At 38.0% G+C, this 19,472-nt stretch overlaps 1 protein-coding gene across 1 annotated transcript; it reads left to right on the top strand.

Moving 5' to 3' along the window:
• The first annotated feature begins 1,866 nt into the window (after window positions 1-1,866).
• LOC139744141 (T-complex protein 1 subunit delta-like) lies at window positions 1,867-17,779 on the top strand. Its single transcript, XM_071654595.1, has 14 exons — window positions 1,867-2,079; window positions 6,068-6,120; window positions 6,420-6,509; window positions 7,376-7,484; window positions 8,389-8,531; window positions 9,085-9,206; window positions 9,784-9,919; window positions 10,159-10,298; window positions 12,598-12,694; window positions 14,518-14,625; window positions 15,498-15,628; window positions 16,087-16,321; window positions 16,860-16,973; window positions 17,643-17,779. Exons 1-14 carry the CDS (start codon window positions 1,977-1,979, stop codon window positions 17,655-17,657), a joined length of 1,596 nt encoding a protein of 531 aa, XP_071510696.1. The 5' UTR covers window positions 1,867-1,976; the 3' UTR covers window positions 17,658-17,779.
• The last annotated feature ends 1,693 nt before the right edge of the window (window positions 17,780-19,472 follow it).

The raw sequence follows: 19,472 nt of genomic DNA on the forward strand, positions 1-19,472 counted from the left end.
AGGGAATTTACGTGTTTCGGATTAACGACCCTTCGGAATAACGAACCTTCGGAATAGCGACCTTCGGAATAACGAACAGCACCCGTCTTTTTTTTTTAATTTGTGATTAACTTACCCTCAAACTCAATTTCATTTATAGATGCTTTCTCTTTTTCTTACTCAATATCTCATTTATAACTCTCCAAGTGGTTTTTGCATCATTCATAGCATGTTTAAATTTAACATCATAATAATTTTGTTTTGCAGTTCTTATCATATCATTAACTTTATTTCTATATCGTTCATACACTTTCCTTCTACTATCTGTTGGGTTTCTTAAATATTTCTTAAACAAAACATATCGTTTACACAATTTTCTTATTTCTGCAGTTAACCATGGCTTTCTGTGGATATGTTTTCTTTGTCTAACCTCTATTTCAGGAAAGCATTCATTATACAATTCAAAATGAATATCTATAAACCGGCTATTTTTCTCATTTACGTCATATATATCATATAAAAATGTCCAATCAACTGCGTGTAATTTTGAACAAAATGTATACATTTTTCCATCATCTATTTCTCTCTTTTTATATTCTGCATTAAAATCTTTCATAACTGCCTTAGAATTAATCAAAATAAATGGTGTCAGATGATTACAGACATCAGTTAAAATTATTGCATTCTTTTCTATTTTTTCAGAATAATTATAAAATATGTTATCTAATATAGTGGCTGAATGAGAAGTTATTCTAGTTGGTTTGAATATTAAATATATATATATATATATATATATATATATATATATATTCATGTACATATGTATGTGTACACAATATATGTTTGTGTTTAAACAATGTACATGTATATAAAAGGTGATATACATAGGCCTATGTATACATCTTGCAACTACAGACACAAGACGATAGGGAATAGCCTAAAGCACAGAATCAATTTTATAAGTCAAGCACAGGCTTTGTGCTGTATGTCACTTTTTATATCTCTTTGTCTCCTCTTCTCTCCCTTATATGTCTATTTTCCTTTATTTCAATATTTTTCCTCCTTTGATGTGCATAGAGACATCCATTTGTGTGTGTGTGTGTGTGTGTGTGTGATATGTGCTACTGGCAGTATATAAGAATGTTAATTATTATTATTATTATTATTATTATTATTATTATTATCATCATCATCATCATTATTATTATCATTATTATTATTATTATCATCATCATCATAGTTATTATCATAATTGTTATCATCATCATCATTGTCAGTATACTATCCTAAAACACTATCAGTAAAGAGAGATACTATGAAATAATAGATAAATAGATAAATGACTTCGGGGAAGTAGAGCCTACATATCAACAAAGAAATCAGTAATACTGAAATCGATAGGCTATGGGAGAAAAAGAAAAAAAGAACATACAGTACTTGAGGGGGAAAAAAAATGAAATGAGAAAACATCGGAAAACGTAAATCATAACTAGTCTCGATCCATAGGTCTGGAGATGGGATCTAGGAATAAGAGGGATCGACTATTCTCGAAGTAACCTAGGCCCTAGGGAGGACACCCATCGCTAGTCTGAATACAGGTGTTTTTTTTTTAATGCAATATCCGCGCGCAGACCATAGAATTGACATATGCATACAGTTTAAGCCATTTTACATTACTGTTCAGCTGAGTGTAAATTCTATTGAGGCTAATTGATAGTTATGCACCATCTGATACATTCTAAAGGCTTAAAACTCATTTGATAAAGTAATTACCACCTAAAAAAATATATGTATTCCTCGTTGCACCTACCTAGTACCTGGACACAAGCCTACGCTGAAACCTGCATGCAATGCGTATACATTGTACATACATGTGTGTATCTCCCTAATTATGCCGTGCGAAGAAATTGACTAGTATATAAATATCGTCTGATATCTACCGCATCGGTCCGAAATAAAGTCTTTTACAATCATTTCATCACAACTTAAGAAGTAAAATGCCGGAGCAGAAAGGATCAAGGGGAGGACCCCGTCAAGGAGCATATGTCGATCGCGAAAAGCCTTCCGAAATTCGTCGGAGCAACATCACTGCAGCCAAAGGTAGACTTGCAAACTCGCCAGCCAGGGTGGTTTGGGCCTTGACAACTGCTCAATACCGCTGTGTTGTACGTGCTTTTGGATGGTCCTGATGAGGGATCGATAAATCCTATCGGCGATGGCCAATGCAATGCCGAAAAAGTGTGACAGTAGATAAGTCCTAAGTAATTTAGATATGAGCAAGATATGCGTATAGGTTTTAGGTCTTCAACAGGACTTCCTGGTATATTTACTAACTATAAATTTAGTATTGAAAGCAGGGCAGAATCATCTGAGAATAATTGGATTCCATTCAATTTAAATTTAATTTTACCTTTTCGTTATTTCAAGTCGGATTGAAATGGAGGTAGGCCCTGGTAGGGCGTGGGATCGGGATCCAGGGCGCATGCGTGCAATACTCTGCTGGAGGGTGTTTCACAAAGATTTTAACATTTTTAAGTCGAACTTAAAATTTTCGATTGACTAAATATTATGGTATGCTGTTGTGTTAACTGCGACCAGCCCCAACGTGCAGCGTTGGGGCTGCTCCGTTTTCGCATTCAGATCTTAATGTTGTACAAAATGGGTGCCGTTCCGGCGTTATATTTCCTTAAATTTTCAACAAAAACTACTAGACTAGGAATACTTACATGGGTCGATTAAACCTAAATGATTCCAATCGACGACTGTTTGATGCATTTCATTGCTTATGATGCAGAAAATGTTGTCTTATAAGGCGAATTATCTTCAGCTCACCGATGCTCACTAAACTCACAATAACGACGTGCACATTGCTACCCTTTTGTCAAGGCCCTCTCTCGCTGTAACGGATGAGCGAACGGACGAGCGAAGTGAGTCGCGCTACCTTACTCGGCTGGGCTCTCTACACCATACAGCGAGAGGGCCTTGACAAAAGGCTAGTACTGTATAACTCGCTACAGGCGTAAATTTTCATAAATGAATGATACACGCCAAAAAAATTGAACTTTTTAATGCATACCGGTATTCATTTCACCTTGTAATTATGCACCGTGCGATGATGCATTATTCATATCCTTTTGAACTTCCGTAACGTTGATGTCATTATTCACGCATGCGTAGATGCGTAGTAATGGATATACACGTTCAAAATGGCAGCAAGGCTCTCCGCTACGGCAGGCCGCTTACTCCTAAAAAATGTGGAAAATTTTGCAGTTTCCAGATAAATTGGTGAGAAGAACCAAGGCAATGGGGCAATGCATAATTCATTTTTTATCGTCACTGTGTTTATGATAGAAATTTAGCCATGGTTTATTTGTGAAGTCGCCGTATGTGGCAATAGGGAGTTGTTCGTGATTCTCACTTAAGCGAAACTGCGAGGTAGCCGCCAGGACCCCGCCACATAGCGGCGTGGTCTCGGGGGCTAGGTATGCTGTGTGTGTCTTCAATGTTGCTCAACTTGGCGCTAGTGTACTTTCGCACCTGTTTGTCAAATGACCTCCAAACATGCACAGACTCACCCTAGTTATTCAGTAACCTAAATACTTGCATCTGAGTGAGATTCAAGTCCAGTAGAAATGGAATTTTCACCATTTTGACACTGTTCTACTTCTCGGAATAATCTCAATCACAGCTACCTCGCTCTGCAATAACTGCGTTGCACAAGAGCAGACAGCGCAGCACGATATATACGAAACACGTTCATGGCAGCACAGCAGCAGCGAGCACCGTGATTGATCTGAATGTAGCTATCTTACAGTGACCAGGGCAAGTTCTTCTATGGTGTCTTTAAAAAGATAATACTTTTTCCACCTTTCTCTTTGTTTCGAGTCACGGTATAGCGATTTAGGATTGTGGTTGGTCATATTGTGTGTGTGTGTGTATTTTATTGTATATATATAAAATTCTTGATTTATCTTAATTTACCTTGATATTAAATCAAGGTAAATTAAGAATTTTGTATTTGATATCGACAATGTAGAATTTTATGTTGTTATAATGAAATGTGTATTATTTTGCAATGAAAAATTTTTTATATTATTGTTTATATGAAAAAGAAAAAAATAAAAGATTGACAAAAACAAAAAAGTGTGTGTGTGTGTGTGTGTGTGTATGCTAATTGGTGTGAATGAAAAAAGATTGGAAAATGTGGTGATAAGACAAGGGTGAAGAATACAAAGGGAAAGGCTAGGAAAAGCGGGAAAGGAAATAGAAGAAAAGATACACTGTATCAAAAAGTTAAACCCACAAAAAAGGAAACAAAAGGTTTATAAAATAGAGAGTTGATGGAAGGAAAGAAAGAAGAGAAACTTTTACTATAAAGGAAAGCAAGGGAGGGATGGATATGTTTGAAAAGAAAAGAGGAAAGCAATTGCTATAAAGAAATTGTAGTTGGAGGGAAAAACAACCCATGAAGGAAACTAAAAATGGGCAAAAAGTAGATCTATACAGTTAAATAGGAAATTGAGAAGGATAGAGAAGAGGAAAATCACCAAGAAATAATTGCTAGGAAGGAAGGGGGAATTTGGGAATAGATTCTACCTTAAAATAAAAGAAGAAAAGAAAGAGAAAGATATAGGTGGCAGCATACACTCGCGCACGCGCTCAACCGCTGCCATGAAGCTGCAACCGCTAATGGAAGACTTGGCCAAGGACAAGGAAAAAACAAATTTTTGCTTTTCAACGACACCATAGAAAAAGTCGCTGTGTCGCTACATTCAGACCAATTCGTAACTGTGCTTGTGTACAGTCAGATTAGCAATTCCAGCGATCAAGATTTTCTAACGATTTTGCGACACTTGTAAATTCTATTCGACTTTGGAGACTCGGGTGGAAGTATTTTAGGTTTGCTGAATGACCAGGGTGAGTTTGTGCATGTTTGGAGGTCATTTGACAAACAGGTGCGAAAGTACACTAGCGCCCTCAACTTTCTAATAAAAATGAAGATTTTGGAGACATTTTGATTTTAAGTTCGAATAACAATGGAATTATTCTGTAACATTACTGATGATTTGAAGCAGGTGATGATCAACCTAGTGAAATCGAACAGGGGAACCACTGGCATACTATAATTTTTAGTCAATCTTAAATTAAGTGTGACTTCGTGAAACACCCCCAGGTCTGGAACATTTGAACATGAATAATTTACAAATCAAGAGAAATTAGGGGGATACAGGTAGATAACCTGAGAAAACAAGAGGAAAAAGAATTGAAGAAAATCCTCATTAGCATGATTAGTAATACACATAATTATTAACACGGTATTTGCCATCCACTGGATTTAAAATTAGTCAAAGTGCTTTTCAAGGGAAGAGCGGGAGGTCAATTGAAATGATGAGCTTACGCCGGTGCACAGTAAAAAATGTCACTTGCGTTTGTCACCAAGCATTCTGCGTGTACAGTATGAGTTAACAATCTGAAGCCGGGATATGAATCTGTGGTATTTTCTGCCTCGAGTGGAATGTAATTAAGGTAATACTTTCTAAGATAAAAGATATTAAATCAAAAAGTGGTTGATGAGTAGAGAATGTCTAGCAGGTCCAACTACTGACTAGTCTATAGTTCTACATCATACACTGTTGTCTGTACACCACCATTATGATGAAAATGACCAGATTTTTCATACATTAAAGTCTAGACAACTTTGCTTTCTTAAAATGTTTCCACTTCATTCCCATCATCTTTTTTCCCCCTTCACTTTTCTAGCCTTGTCACATGTTTACCTGCAAGTTTTCTTGAAGAGCTTACTTCCTACCCCAAGTTTACAGCCCTTGGTGGTCAAACCTGTTCTGCTTTCAAGATAGATGGCCAGTAGCGCTATCTAGCCAGCTATGCCAGTGATGCGGCAGTGGCTAGAGCTAGAACAGATACAGCAGAACTCCCTTTCAGTGCATGTCAATCCTTGTATGTACCACATATATGATGTTTTATCAATGTGTAACTGTAATGTAAAAGCAGTTGATTTCTGTAGGAATTGATCACATCAAATTTCGTTGATTCTTTTCTCACCCAATCCCTTTCTCCTCATTTGCAGCTGTTGCAGATGCTGTCAGAACCAGCTTAGGGCCACGTGGCATGGATAAAATGGTGAGTGCTAATCTTCACTGGTAGAACTTGTAGAAATTTTATGATGTTTTTACTGCCTTTGCAGTGGTATTGTTGTTTTGTACCAAATTTATTTTGCTTGCTTTATTTTGTGTTTGTTGGTTTTTGTTGTTTTTTGTTTTTTGTTATGCTATGTTTATATCTTATTTCATATATATTTTTTGTCTCTGTGGGGAAATGGATGTCAATATACCGAGATACTGAATGGAATGAAATGCACTGGTATACGTACCTGCTGAGCTATTGATTAAGTCATATCTTCCTATGTTCTTGGTTTTCAGATCCAAGATGCCAAAGGAGATGTTACCATCACCAACGATGGTGCTACGATCCTCAAGCAAATGCAGGTGTTGCATCCAGCAGCTAAAATGGTATGATCTTATGCATTGTGATGAATGCTCTTGTTGAATATATGGCTAGCTGGCAAGCAGGATGATGAAGAGATGACATTAAAAATCTAGATATATTTTTGGAAATACTGAAACATAATGAAGTGAAGTTTTAGGACTTTTATGGTACTTTTTGTTATGATTGAAATTTTAATTACTGTGCGATCAATGAAGTTTGTGGCACATCATGATAACTGCCAGTGTAGCTCAAGTTGTAATAAATTAGCCTCAATCTGATTGAAATACGATAAAAGTAATTGCTGATAAGGCCTTTTATAATCAGGAGAATAGGTGTTGAATACTATCAACGGTAAGAAACATTTTAAAGGTTAGCATGCTCTTAATGATTTGTTCTGAACTTAATGTTGAATGCAATTAGCTCATGTTGATGATGAATATTGACAGTGTGTACTGGGATTTGGGTATGATCTTGATATTCACCAACTTATGGCGGCTTGATGTAGAACTACAAAGAATTCACAGTAATGGTAACATTGATATATATTTTGACTGAATTTGAACATATGTGTTGAGCAAATCACAAGGTTTATTGCATATCTTCACGGCAGGACTACTTGCAAACAAAAGGCTGACTTATGTTCACAAAACAATATTTGTTGTACATCGTCAAGTGAAAAATTGCTGATTGTAAAAATCTTTATAGATGTGTACCACAATGAGCAAGAATTCTAATGGCCTCTGTAGTCGCTTGTACTGTTTTGTATAATATTTTGTTGGTTTGAGGTACTCTTGAACCTGTTGTGATGTGAGGTACCATGGTATGTCCTAAATGACAATCTGTGAGATACTCTGAAATACTCACACCTTCAGAATATATTTCTTTGCAGTTGGTTGAGCTGTCCAAGGCTCAGGATGTTGAAGCTGGAGATGGAACTACTTCCGTTGTGGTCATCGCTGGAAGTTTGCTGGAGGCTGCAGCAAGACTCTTGGACAAAGGTGAGAATATCAGAATGGTGGATACATTGCCGCCAAGATGGGGCCAATTGCTTTTGTCTTGACCGCAATATGATGTAACACAGTTTAGCATGCTTAATATGTGCAATTTTCCATATATTTCTCATATCTGGTATTTGAAAATGTTTTTTGATCTACATATGTTTGCAGCTCCAAAGTAGGTAGATGAGCACTTACACCCATTGTGACATCTGGAAATATGATCACTTTAGATAATCTCAGAAATAGAAGGGGGAAATAACTTCTAGGAATAGTGTGATACTGGTCATGGTTGGAATATGCAGTAAAATACAGTTTGATATATAGTGATAAGACTTTGTACAGTGTATATCTTAAATAAATTGGGTTATTGCTACTTCAGAAAGGAGCCCATTGGTGCTGTCTGTATAAAGATATGTTCAGAGTAAAGTCAACTGACATAAAGTCAACTGCAATTTGTAAGTGCTGCAAGAGCCCAAGTATTGACTAACAATCAAAGGCCAGGGTACTGCTTTGATGCAGGAGGGATTACTCCATTATTGTTAGTTCTAAAGCCTTATTCATAGCTCCAGGAATGTGCTACAGAAGGAAGTCGATAGATGCCCAGGTATGAGACAAGCTTGGTTGTTTCCTATGTTAATGTGTCAAAATATTCTCCTCTCTGTTCTCTATTCTATTCTCCTTCGCTATGGTTTTAGCCCCAATTTATTGTTAACTGGAGAAAAAAGATAGCATTCTAATTTCTATTAATTCAGATTTCTTTTGTGTGTGTATGACATGTTTATGATGTGTTTATGTGAGAATGAGTGTGAATGCAAGTGACATATAGAATAGATGCAAGTGATGATGATGGCAGCTCAGTGACTCTCAAGTGATTAACTTCATTCATTGTGATGTAATTTGACAGGCATCCATCCGACCATCATATCGGAGTCCTTCCAGGCAGCTGCCAATAAAGCCTGTGAGATTCTAGCCACCATGGCGGTACCGGTCAATCTTGGTGAGAGGGAGGCTCTTCTGCAGAGTGCAACCACCTCCCTCAATTCAAAGGTGGGTTTTGCCCTATTCCTGATGGGGTCAGTCGTTAACCCTCAACTCTTCAACTCTTTGTTGACCATGCACTGAAACTGCAGTCTGCCAGATTATCTCTGTGGACACCAAATTTGACTGGTGCTCTCCATAACATTCAGTACGTAAAGGCTGTCGCCCTCTCACATTGGTTTTTACTTCATGAGAATGCCTTGCACACAAGTTTTAGTTCATTTGCATATGCAGCTTATGAAATTTGCCAGTGCGTGTGTGAGTGTGTGTGTGTGTGTGTGTGTGTATGTGTATGTGTATTGAAATGTAAGATGTGTATTTTATGCATAAAATCAAAGACAGAAAGTTGATTGATGTGCCGAAAGTCAAACATAGAGAGCAGTGAGTTAGAGGCCCTTCTATGTGTCACCAAAGTTATACAAGTATTACATTTTGACAGTATCACAATGCAAGACATATCTTGTTTGTTTGTTTGTTTCCCATATTTCCTGTATTCCTCTAACTGAAAACTGATCAAAGGTGATTTAGAGATTAATGGGTTGAAGACCTTGACTTATTTCAGGTTGTGTCACAGTACTCCAGTCTTCTGGCTCCCATTGCCGTGGATGCAGTTCTTCAAGTGATTGACCCTGCCACTGCCAGCAATGTGGACCTCCAGGACATCAAGGTCATTCAAAAATTAGGGTAGGTTGAATGCTCACTGGGTTTTATTAGTCAGTGATCCTTGAAAGTTACTCATGAACCTCTTAAGATGGCATACGATGAATCAACAACTATGATATCTAGCACTGTCAGTATACAAGGAATCCTTTGCCTGCCTGAAAGAAATTTTTAAACCCTTAAAGGTCTGTCATCACAAGATCTATCAAATTTTCATTTTGCAAAGACTACTTTAGGAATAAAATATGATTTTATTGTTTTGTGTGCTTTAAGTCATTAGTTAGATGGGGGGACATTGCTTTGTTAAAGTGTTTGTGCTGGGAGTTTTTCTTGTGTATAAAAATTATGATATTTTGATGAAAGGGATATTTGGTGAAAAGCCAGTTATTTCAGACTGCTAAAGCACTGGAATTGGATGTTGTCACGTAATATCAGAAATGAAAATACACATGTTCCTAATCTCCCTGTTGTTTGGTAATCAGCAGATGTCATTGCACTGAAAGTGTGGATGGGATACTTGTGAAAAAATCAACACAAGACCGAAGTGCTATTATCTGCCGTACATGATAGATCAATGATGATCAATTGTTTTTTTGCACAGTGGTACTATTGAAGACACAGAGCTGGTAAATGGACTTGTGTTCAGTCAGCGGGCGGCAGGGACAGCTGGGCCTAGCAAAGTGGAGAAGGCTCGCATAGGTCTCATCCAGTTCTGTCTGTCAGCTCCAAAGACTGATGTAAGTTGCCCTTCTATGGCCCAACCATGGACACTGCACTGTTCATGATGTGTGATCTAGACCTAAAAGTCATTTTTTTTTTTAAATCACACTTAATGTAATGTATTTGTTATAATATTCATGTTTGCTTTCTGAAGCCACATGTAATTTCCTATTCCTGGAAATGAGTATCAATAGTTAGCAAGTCAATAGGAATGTTCGAAGACTTGAGAATTTTGTGTGCCATCCACCCTTCATAGATGGACAATCAGGTGGTGGTATCAGACTACACCCAGATGGACAGAGTGCTCCGGGAGGAGAGGGCATACATTCTTAACCTTGTCAAGCAGATCAAGAAGGCGGGCTGCAATGTGCTTCTCATTCAGAAGTCAATCCTAAGGTAAGACATGACAAGTGTTTGGTGTTTGTACTCCTGCATAGAATAAGTGTCAGAGAGGTTTTATGAAGACTTGTTACAATGTGCTTCTCAAAAAAAAAAAAGTCAGTCCTCAGGGTAGACATTGAAACTATTTGGTGTTCACAGTCCTGCTCAGAGTAATGATGTGGAGGTTCTAAGAAGGAGGGCTGCAGTGTACCTCTCATGCAAAAGTTTTTCCCACCACATGGAGAGTGAAGCTTCATGATGTTCACTATCCTGTGTAACGTAATGGTTTTAGGCAGGTTGTCATTTACTCTTTTTAGAATCATCTTTATACATAACTGAGCCCAAGTGATAGAAGTTGTGATTTATATTAGTCAGTGTGCTTTTGTTTGGAAATACTTATTTTGAATGCTTGGGAAGCACTGATAAAAGTTGAGAGAATATAGCAATAAGCTGATATTATGGTAACAACTAACCGAGAAGGATTTTAGTGTTCAGTGATCGTGTTTATTTATCACTTTGTGATAGTACATTACTCCAGTGACGTTATAATTGGTTGTTTATGCTCTCATATTGAGTGCTAGAGGTAGTGAATGTCAGTTTACATCAGCCCATTTGTTTGTTCTTTCAAGTTTCTACCACTGATAGAGCATTTGACAAAACTACCCCATGACCAGTGACAGGCCTTGCACCAACAAGGCTTGATACCATTGGAGACTGAACTGAACCTTCTGGTTTGAGAGACTGTATTTTTTTAAGGAGGAAACATGGCTCAGAAATAATTCATACCATGTCTCTTTTTGTCCCCGCCGAACGAGTTCGAGCAGGGGACTATGAAACGGGCTCCGTACGTGTGTGTGTCCGTGTGTCCGTCCGTCCGTGTGTCCGTCCGTCCGTGTGTCCGTCCGTCCGTGTGTCCGTGTGTGCGTCCGTGTGTGATCAAAATCTTCAATTTGCTACTTCTCTGTCATTTATGAGCCAATTTTGATTCTGTTTGCTTTATATGATAGCACTACATGGGAGCTTTGAAACTTCTACACAGAATTCCAGTCGTGACCTTTGACCTTGACCTTTGACCTATATTGTACATTTTGCTACAAAATGCTACTCCTTCGCCATTTCTAACCCGATTTCGATTCCGTTTGCTTTATATGATGGCACTAGGTGAGGGCTTCAAAACTTCTACACAGAATTTTGACCTTTGACTTCTTTGACCTTTGATCTTGATTTTTGACCTATATTGTACATTTTGCTACAAAATGCTACTCCTTCGCCATTTCTAACCCGATTTCGATTCCGTTTGCTTTATGTGATGGCACTAGGTGAGGGCTTCAAAACTTCTACACAGAATTTTGACCTTTGCCTTCTTTGACCTTTGACCTTGATTTTTGACCTATATTGTACATTTTGCTACAAAATGCTACTCCTTCGCCATTTCTAACCCGATTTCGATTCCGTTTGCTTTATGTGATGGCACTAGGTGAGGGCTTCAAAACTTCTACACAAAATTTTGACCTTTGCCTTCTTTGACCTTTGACCTTGATTTTTGACCTATATTGTACATTTTGCTACAAAATGCTACTCCTTCGCCATTTCTAACCCGATTTCGATTCCGTTTGCTTTATGTGATGGCACTAGGTGAGGGCTTCAAAACTCCTACACAGAATTTTGACCTTTGCCTTCTTTGACCTTTGACCTTGATTTTTTACCTATATTGTACATTTTGCTACAAAATGCTACTCCTTCGCCATTTCTAACCCGATTTCGATTCCGTTTGCTTTATGTGATGGCACTAGGTGAGGGCTTCAAAACTTCTACACAAAATTTTGACCTTTGCCTTCTTTGACCTTTGATCTTGATTTTTGACCTATATTGTACATTTTGCTACAAAATGCTACTCCTTCGCCATTTCTAACCCGATTTCGATTCCGTTTGCTTTATGTGATGGCACTAGGTGAGGGCTTCAAAACTTTACACAGAATTTTGACCTCTGACTTCCTTGATCTTTGACCTTGATTTTTGACCTGTATTGTACATTGGCTATAAAATGCTACTCCTTCGCCATTTCTAACCCGATTTCGATTCCATTTGCTTTATGTGATGGCACTAGGTGAGGGCTTCAAAACTTTTACACAGAATTTTGACCTTTGACTTCTTTGACCTTTGACCTTGATTTTTTACCTATATTGCACATTTTGCTACAAAATGCTACTTCCGGCGGGGACATATATTACGCACCGCGTAATTTCTACTTTTCCTTGTTTAAGTAGGTATGCAATGAGCTTCAGTGTGTGTGTGCCCTTTGATTATTCCGCAGAGATGCAATCAGCGACCTGGCCCTACATTTTCTGCACAAGATGAAGATCATGGTGGTAAAGGACATTGAGAGAGAGGACATTGAGTTTGTCTGCAAGGTGAGATTAGGTTGACAATTAACCTCAGTAATTGTCCCCGCCGAACGAGTTCGAGCAGGGGACTATGAAACGGGCTCCGTACGTGTGTGTGTCCGTGTGTGATCAAAATGTTCAATTTGCTACTTCTCTGTCATTTATGAGCCAATTTTGATTCTGTTTGCTTTATATGACAGCACTACATGGGAGCTTTGAAATTTCTACACAGAATTTCAGCTGTGACCTTTGACCTTGACCTTTGACCTATATTGTACATTTTGCTACCAAATGCTACTCCTTCGCCATTTCTAACCCGATTTCGATTCCGTTTGTTTTATGTGATGGCAGTAGGTGAGGGCTTCAAAACGTGTACACAGAATTTTGACCTTTGACTTCTTTGACCTTTGACCTTGATTTTTTACCTATATTGTACATTTTGCTACAAAATGCTACTCCGCCATTTCTAACCCGATTTCGACTCCTTTTGCTTGATGTGATGGCACTAGGTGAGGGCTTCAAAGCTTCTACACAAAATTTTGACCTTTGACTTCTTTGACCTTTGACCTTGATTTTTGACCTGTATTGTACATTTTGCTACAAAATGCTACTCCTTCGCCATTTCTAACCCAATTTCGATTCCGTTTGCTTTATGTGATGGCACTAGGTGAGGGCTTCAAAATTTCTACGCAGAATTTTGACCTTTGGCTTCTTTGACCTTTGACTTCTTTGACCTTTGACCTTGACTTTTGACCTGTATTGTACATTTTGCTACAAAATGCTACTCCTTCGCCATTTCTAACCCGATTTCGATTCCGTTTGCTTCATGTGATGGCACTAGGTGAGGGCTTCAAAACTTCTACACAGAATTTTGACCTTTGACCTTGATTTTTGACCTACCGGGCATATTTTACATTGGCTACAAAATTCTACTCCTTCGCCATTTCTAACCCGATTTCCATTCCGTTTGCTTTATGTGATGGCACTAGGTGAGGGCTTCAAAATTTCTACGCAGAATTTTGACCTTTGACTTCTTTGACCTTTAACCTTGATTTTTGACCTATATTGTACATTGGCTACAAAATGCTACTTCCGGCAGGGACATATATTACGCATCGCGTAATTTCTACTTTTCCATGTTGGTTTTCTTTCAAACATGCATATGCCTGACCATCGCATACACTAAAGATGAACTCAACCCTATTTTTAGATTTGCTCAGCAGTGAAGGTTCTACTGATGCTTTTTAGCAAATAAGAAAAGTGTTTGTTTTTTTCAGTTTGTCATATTTTATGGTAAATGTTATATCAGTGGAAGTGCTATTATGCATATAAGAAGAGGTGATGCTGTCTGTTCCATACAAGTCTTCTCTCGAACTTCACTCTTAAAATGAACACAAAAGAAAAAGAAGTTATGCACCCCAAAAGAAGAGAAAAGATCAGATTTTGAGTATTCCAGTGCTAACCAGTGTGAGAGATGCAAACATGACAAGTTTAACATTATTTGCCCCAAGACCACCCCTTTCCAGACAGCCACAGAATGGGCTCAGCAATATTGCTGGCATTTCATAACTCTGCAGGGGGTGGGGTGGGGGATTAGGTGCAGATTACCATTGCATCAGTGTTTGTAAACCGTATGTATGTGGTAGAAAAGCATAGACAGCAGGGTCTTCATTTATTTCTGTTTTGGTAACAAACCTCCCTAAAAGATTTATAAGCAGACACCCTTTGATTTATTTACATTTACCATTCTGTATGTTTTTTATTTTGACTGCCTAAGTTTTATGAAAGCAATTTTTTCCTCGATTTATTTGACCATAAATTAAATCCATTCTGCATTGATCTTCTTTCAGACCATTAACTGTAAGCCCATTGCAAGCATCGATCACTTCACTCCAGAATTCTTGGCTTCAGCTGATCTTGTTGAAGAGGTTGTCACAGGAACCAGCAAGGTTGTCAAGGTAAGTGGATTTATTGCACTTTTTAACTGTCATAGCCTAGAAACCGTGTCAATAAAAGTTGTAGTAAACAATGACAGTTTTACCATGTTTTCTCGTAATCACAAGCAGAATGTTATGAACAGTTCTGTTCCATTTGATATATTATTCGGAGTTGTGTTAATGTTATTTGTTGTGATATTGTTACTTTGTATGTATGTGTTTACAGGGCCCCCTGGAAAACAGTACTTGAATACTGACGGGGCCACCCTGTATGGATAAAACGAAATAATAATAATAATATTAACTAAGAAAATACCTGATGCTTTGACCAAAGTGTTCTAAAGGTAACCTTAGACAGATCCATTCATTTATGACATTGTGACATTTTAGTAATCCTTCCTAATCAGCATGAATATTGGGAGAAAAGTGGGAGGAGGGGAAGGGAAGGGAATTTAATGAATACAATGTGTAAGATAAGCACTGCAGACATCACTGCACATGATGAATAACAAGATCCAACCCTCAGTGTGCACAACACACAGGTGCCGAGAAACATGCTGATATTCCTGATGCATGTGATGTTTGCAGTTGAGGAGCTAATAGTGACTACTAGTATCCTAATGATGATGATGTCGATGACGATGATTATGATGATGATGTCGATGACGATGATGATTTGATGAATTAATCAGGGTCACCTATTTAGAGTAAGCAATCCTCTTCCAGAGCGCCAGACCATCATTGTTATTTTATTGCGGCAGGTACCCACTTTTTACACCCATGTCACTCAAATGCCAACACCTTTAGGGTAGCATTTGACAATCTGTCACACAAATTGTAAAGCCAGTACCTTAAACTTAACATGAGTACGCTCTGTGCATGTCTGATGATAGATCACAGGAATCACCAACCCAGGGAAGACCATGACTGTACTTGTCCGCGGCTCCAACAAGCTGGTCCTTGAAGAGGCTGACCGCTCAATTCATGATGCCCTGTGTGTCATCAGATGCCTTGTCAAGCAGCGGTGAGTGGGATCCCAGGCAATGTTTTTTATTATATGAAAGCAACAGCTAAAAAAGAAAATGATTGGATTGTCAGACCAAGAGCATTAGTGATTCAATTTGTAATGGTACAAAGGGACCCATATCATTAATGCTCATTTAGAAAACTGTGTCTCCATGGCAAATTGTGCTGCCAGGGGTCATTACGTAGATCACTTCCAACCAATGCTTTATTATTTGTGAAGCGTCACATCTTATCTGCGTCCATTTTAGTGACCACTGGAACAATTATTGTCAGTTTCAAAGATAATGCTGCAGCCATTTGATGTGCAGTAACAACATTCTTGGTGTTTGTAGAACTAGTAGTTATATTTTTATCGATAAATGTCCAGAAGTACATGTATAAAGTTTCTATATGTGTCCACATGCTCGTGCTGGGAATGTGTAATCATGTCAGTATTTGTTCCCTTTTGGCATGCAGATATCTGATCGCTGGAGGAGGAGCCCCAGAGATTGAAGTCTCTCTCCGCATGAACGAGTTCAGCAGGACGCTGACAGGTATGGAGGCATACTGCTTCAAGGCATTCGCCGAGGCTCTGGAAGTCATCCCCTCAACGCTGGCCGAGAATGCTGGACTGAACCCAATCAGCGTCGTCACTGAGCTCCGAAACAAGCACGCCCAGGGAGAGAAGACTGCTGGCATCAATGTGAGAAAGGTGAGAAAAACAAACATCACCGAGAGGTAGCCCGAGAGATGATCTGAACGGTAGTGACATGCATCAAATTTTGTCTGCTTTGGGGATTTGCTTGTTGAGAAGCTCAAGTTTTTCACACACTTCAGTGTGTTAGAATAAAGAGAAGCTTAGATCATTTCTTAAAATCTGTAGTCATGAGTGTACTCTGATATGTCTTGTATTACTGTGCTCGTCAAAAGTATGCATGTCATATTTCTTTTCTTCTGTTGTGTATTCATCATCTGTATTTATTCAACTTGTAATGTTTTTTGGGGGAAAGGGGGGGGGGAGAGAGTAATCGTGCAGACTTTCTTTGTCCTCACATTTTGGACATGGGCATGAAGCAGAGTATCTCATTTCTCCTCATGAAGGGAATACCAGAATGAGCTAATTTTTATTTTTTTTTAATCTACTCATCTGTTTAATGTGGCATGGATCAAAGATGGTGTTTTGACAGAACTGTCAATTTTATTGGTTTTTTTTTCTCTCATAACTGTTTATATGAAATTTTATGTTTTAGGGAGCAATTACCAACATCCTGGAAGAAAATGTCATTCAGCCTCTGCTGGTGTCAACGAGTGCAATTCAGCTTGCTGCAGAGACGGTTAGGAGTATCATGAAGATTGATGATATTGTGAGTAAATGCCAATTGCTTTGCTGGTTGCCTGTAAGGTTACCTGCTCTTTGCAGCAGAAGTACTTTTGTAAAAGTGGAAATTTTCACAGTGTTGAAATTTTCGTGCATTTCGCGCAACCAGAAACTAGTGCAAAAACAAAAGCACACAAATATTTTTGCTTGCCATATGTTCCAGTAGTTGGCATCTTGATTCCGCTGAATTAAAAACACACAAAACTCATCTTCCCGGCCAAGTGCGAAAAATTAGTCACGCAAAAATATCCACTCTTGCAGTATGTTTCTTTGTATTGGTGCAGAATGACGTTTTGACAGTTTGAAGTCTAAATTATCAGATTCATATTGGGATAGGATACATTTTTGAAATGTGTAGAAGAATTCTGATTGTAACAAAGCTCTGAAATTTGTTAACAAATGTGTGGTGGTCGTGATTGTACATGTAGTTGGTACTTTATAGTGCATTCATCATTACCAAATTTAGTGAAGCAAACAATTTTAGATATTTTGATCATACTGATATATGTTCACCAGTTAATCTCCCTGGTTATGAGATTGAAGTGAGGGTTATATGTTTGAACAGTAACAGCTCAAGAGTCAATGGATCATGTGTAGTGATGTACAGCAACTTGTATCTCTATCTTTGTCTTCTATTTTATTTTTATCTTTTCAGGTAAATGCTCGGTAACAACTGCCAACTTGGACAATCTAGGAAACTGCACCGTAGTCGATGACAAGACATCAGTACCTTCGTAGACAATGACGTGACATTCATCCCAAACTACCAGAAAGTTTCCAGAGGGAGGGAGGGAGGCTGAAATGATAGGATTTTGAATCTTTGCAGTAAATGATAAATATCACTATTGGGAAAGATTTACATTGGCTGTCAGCGTTGAGATGTTTCAGCGAGGCAATATTACTAGTAGTTGATGAGGGTGAGACACCATTAGTTATTTGTCATTAATTCTTATCAGGCCAGTAAATGCTGAGAGGATATGATTTAGTGAAATAACATGATATAACCCATGCTACTTACAGTTACTATTGTAAGGAAATATTTTTGAAGCTTACAAAAACAAAGTGAGAATTGTCTTGAAAGCTTTGAATACCACCACCACCACCAAACACCAAAAAGTACAGTTATTGAAAACAAATTACATGGTTAATTTCTAAATGAAGAAATGTTGCTGCTGCAGGCTTTTCATTGAAGCAGGATAATGGAATTGCAATGCACATAATTAATAGACAGACTTATAACCATAATTCAGTGTCAGAAAGTGTCTGTACTGGGAAAAATCCACTGGGACCAGTGATCACTGTGGCATTATTTATTTGTTATATCCATGTCCATGTCAGTATAGAAGAGACTTACAGTTGTTCCATATCTCATGTGTGAAAGAAACAAGCTTTCAATTTAATTTGATATCCTGTAGTAGTGACCTCAAGCTGCCCAGTCACAGTACCAGGCAAGGTTGTGGCTGATTTTTATATTAAAAAACAAACAAACCCTGTGACTATTGAATACATGCAGCAGAAGCAGTTGACCTAGCCTCTCGTGTTCTAGGAAAGGAAATACAGTGAACTCCCATTATGACAAAGTTCCCGGGACCGGCAGTGTTCTTTCGTTATATCGAAATTTTGTTAAAAGTGAACAAATAAACAATAAAAAACATAGAGCTGATAATGCTGCGGCCTAAATTTTTATTTCGTTGTAACCAGAATTTTGTTATAACTGTGTTCATAATAACGGGAGTGGACTGTAACTGATTATAATTGGTTCAAAATGAATGCATAAATTGATCTCAGGATGCTTGCCCAGACAACCAAAAGTTTGGGGTTTCCTCAAGGCTTGCCTATCCCAGCACCAGTCAATAGCTATGTAGTATTTATTCATCCATACAGTCTGTATTTGGGAACCACACAAAATAGAAAATAGACCTAGAACACTATCCTGATATGACATATTTTATGTACCCTGTTTCACGTAGTTAACAGACTGCAACGATAAGCAATTAGACTGGTTTAGGTCAGTTGCAACATATACTCAATAACATTGTTATTGTTTATGCACTGTATCTCACATCGCAATTGCTTTTTTTTTTTTTAAAGAAAAAATAAAGAATATACAGGGTTCTCTATAGCTCTACTGAAAGGGGGAAAAAATCTTTGGTTGAGTTGGAAATTGTGAATGATATGTTGGAAAGTATTGACAACTTGACTTCTTTGAAAGTTTAAGTAAAGTAAAAAGGAAGAGGGGGGGGGGGGAGATGGGGGCTGTATATACATATTCTACCAGTTAAATTTCACCCGTTGAATTTGATGGGGTGCAGATATTTGATGTGGAGTTTATGTAACTGTGACATCAAACCAGCAGTGTGTAGGGGCACATCTCAGTTTGGTGCCCTGAATAATAACATTGATTGATGAGGTACAGTGTGAGTATTGCTGTTTTTTATATTATTTCTACAATATGTAAATCTCATGTGACAAGTGTGGCGTGTTC

Source organism: Diadema antillarum, unplaced genomic scaffold (genome assembly GCF_040938485.1).
Source record: "Diadema antillarum isolate AM-2024a unplaced genomic scaffold, OU_Dant_1.0 seq00001140_RagTag, whole genome shotgun sequence".
Taxonomy (NCBI): domain Eukaryota; kingdom Metazoa; phylum Echinodermata; class Echinoidea; order Diadematoida; family Diadematidae; genus Diadema; species Diadema antillarum.

Bases quoted from the DNA above. Each gene is read 5' to 3' on its own strand.
- LOC139744141 (XM_071654595.1), top strand. From the start codon at position 1,977: ATGCCGGAGCAGAAAGGATCAAGGGGAGGACCCCGTCAAGGAGCATAT. The intron at 12,695-14,517 runs GTGAGATTAGGT...ATCTTCTTTCAG, and splicing joins ACATTGAGTTTGTCTGCAAG to ACCATTAACTGTAAGCCCAT. The intron at 16,322-16,859 runs GTGAGAAAAACA...TTTATGTTTTAG, and splicing joins CTGGCATCAATGTGAGAAAG to GGAGCAATTACCAACATCCT.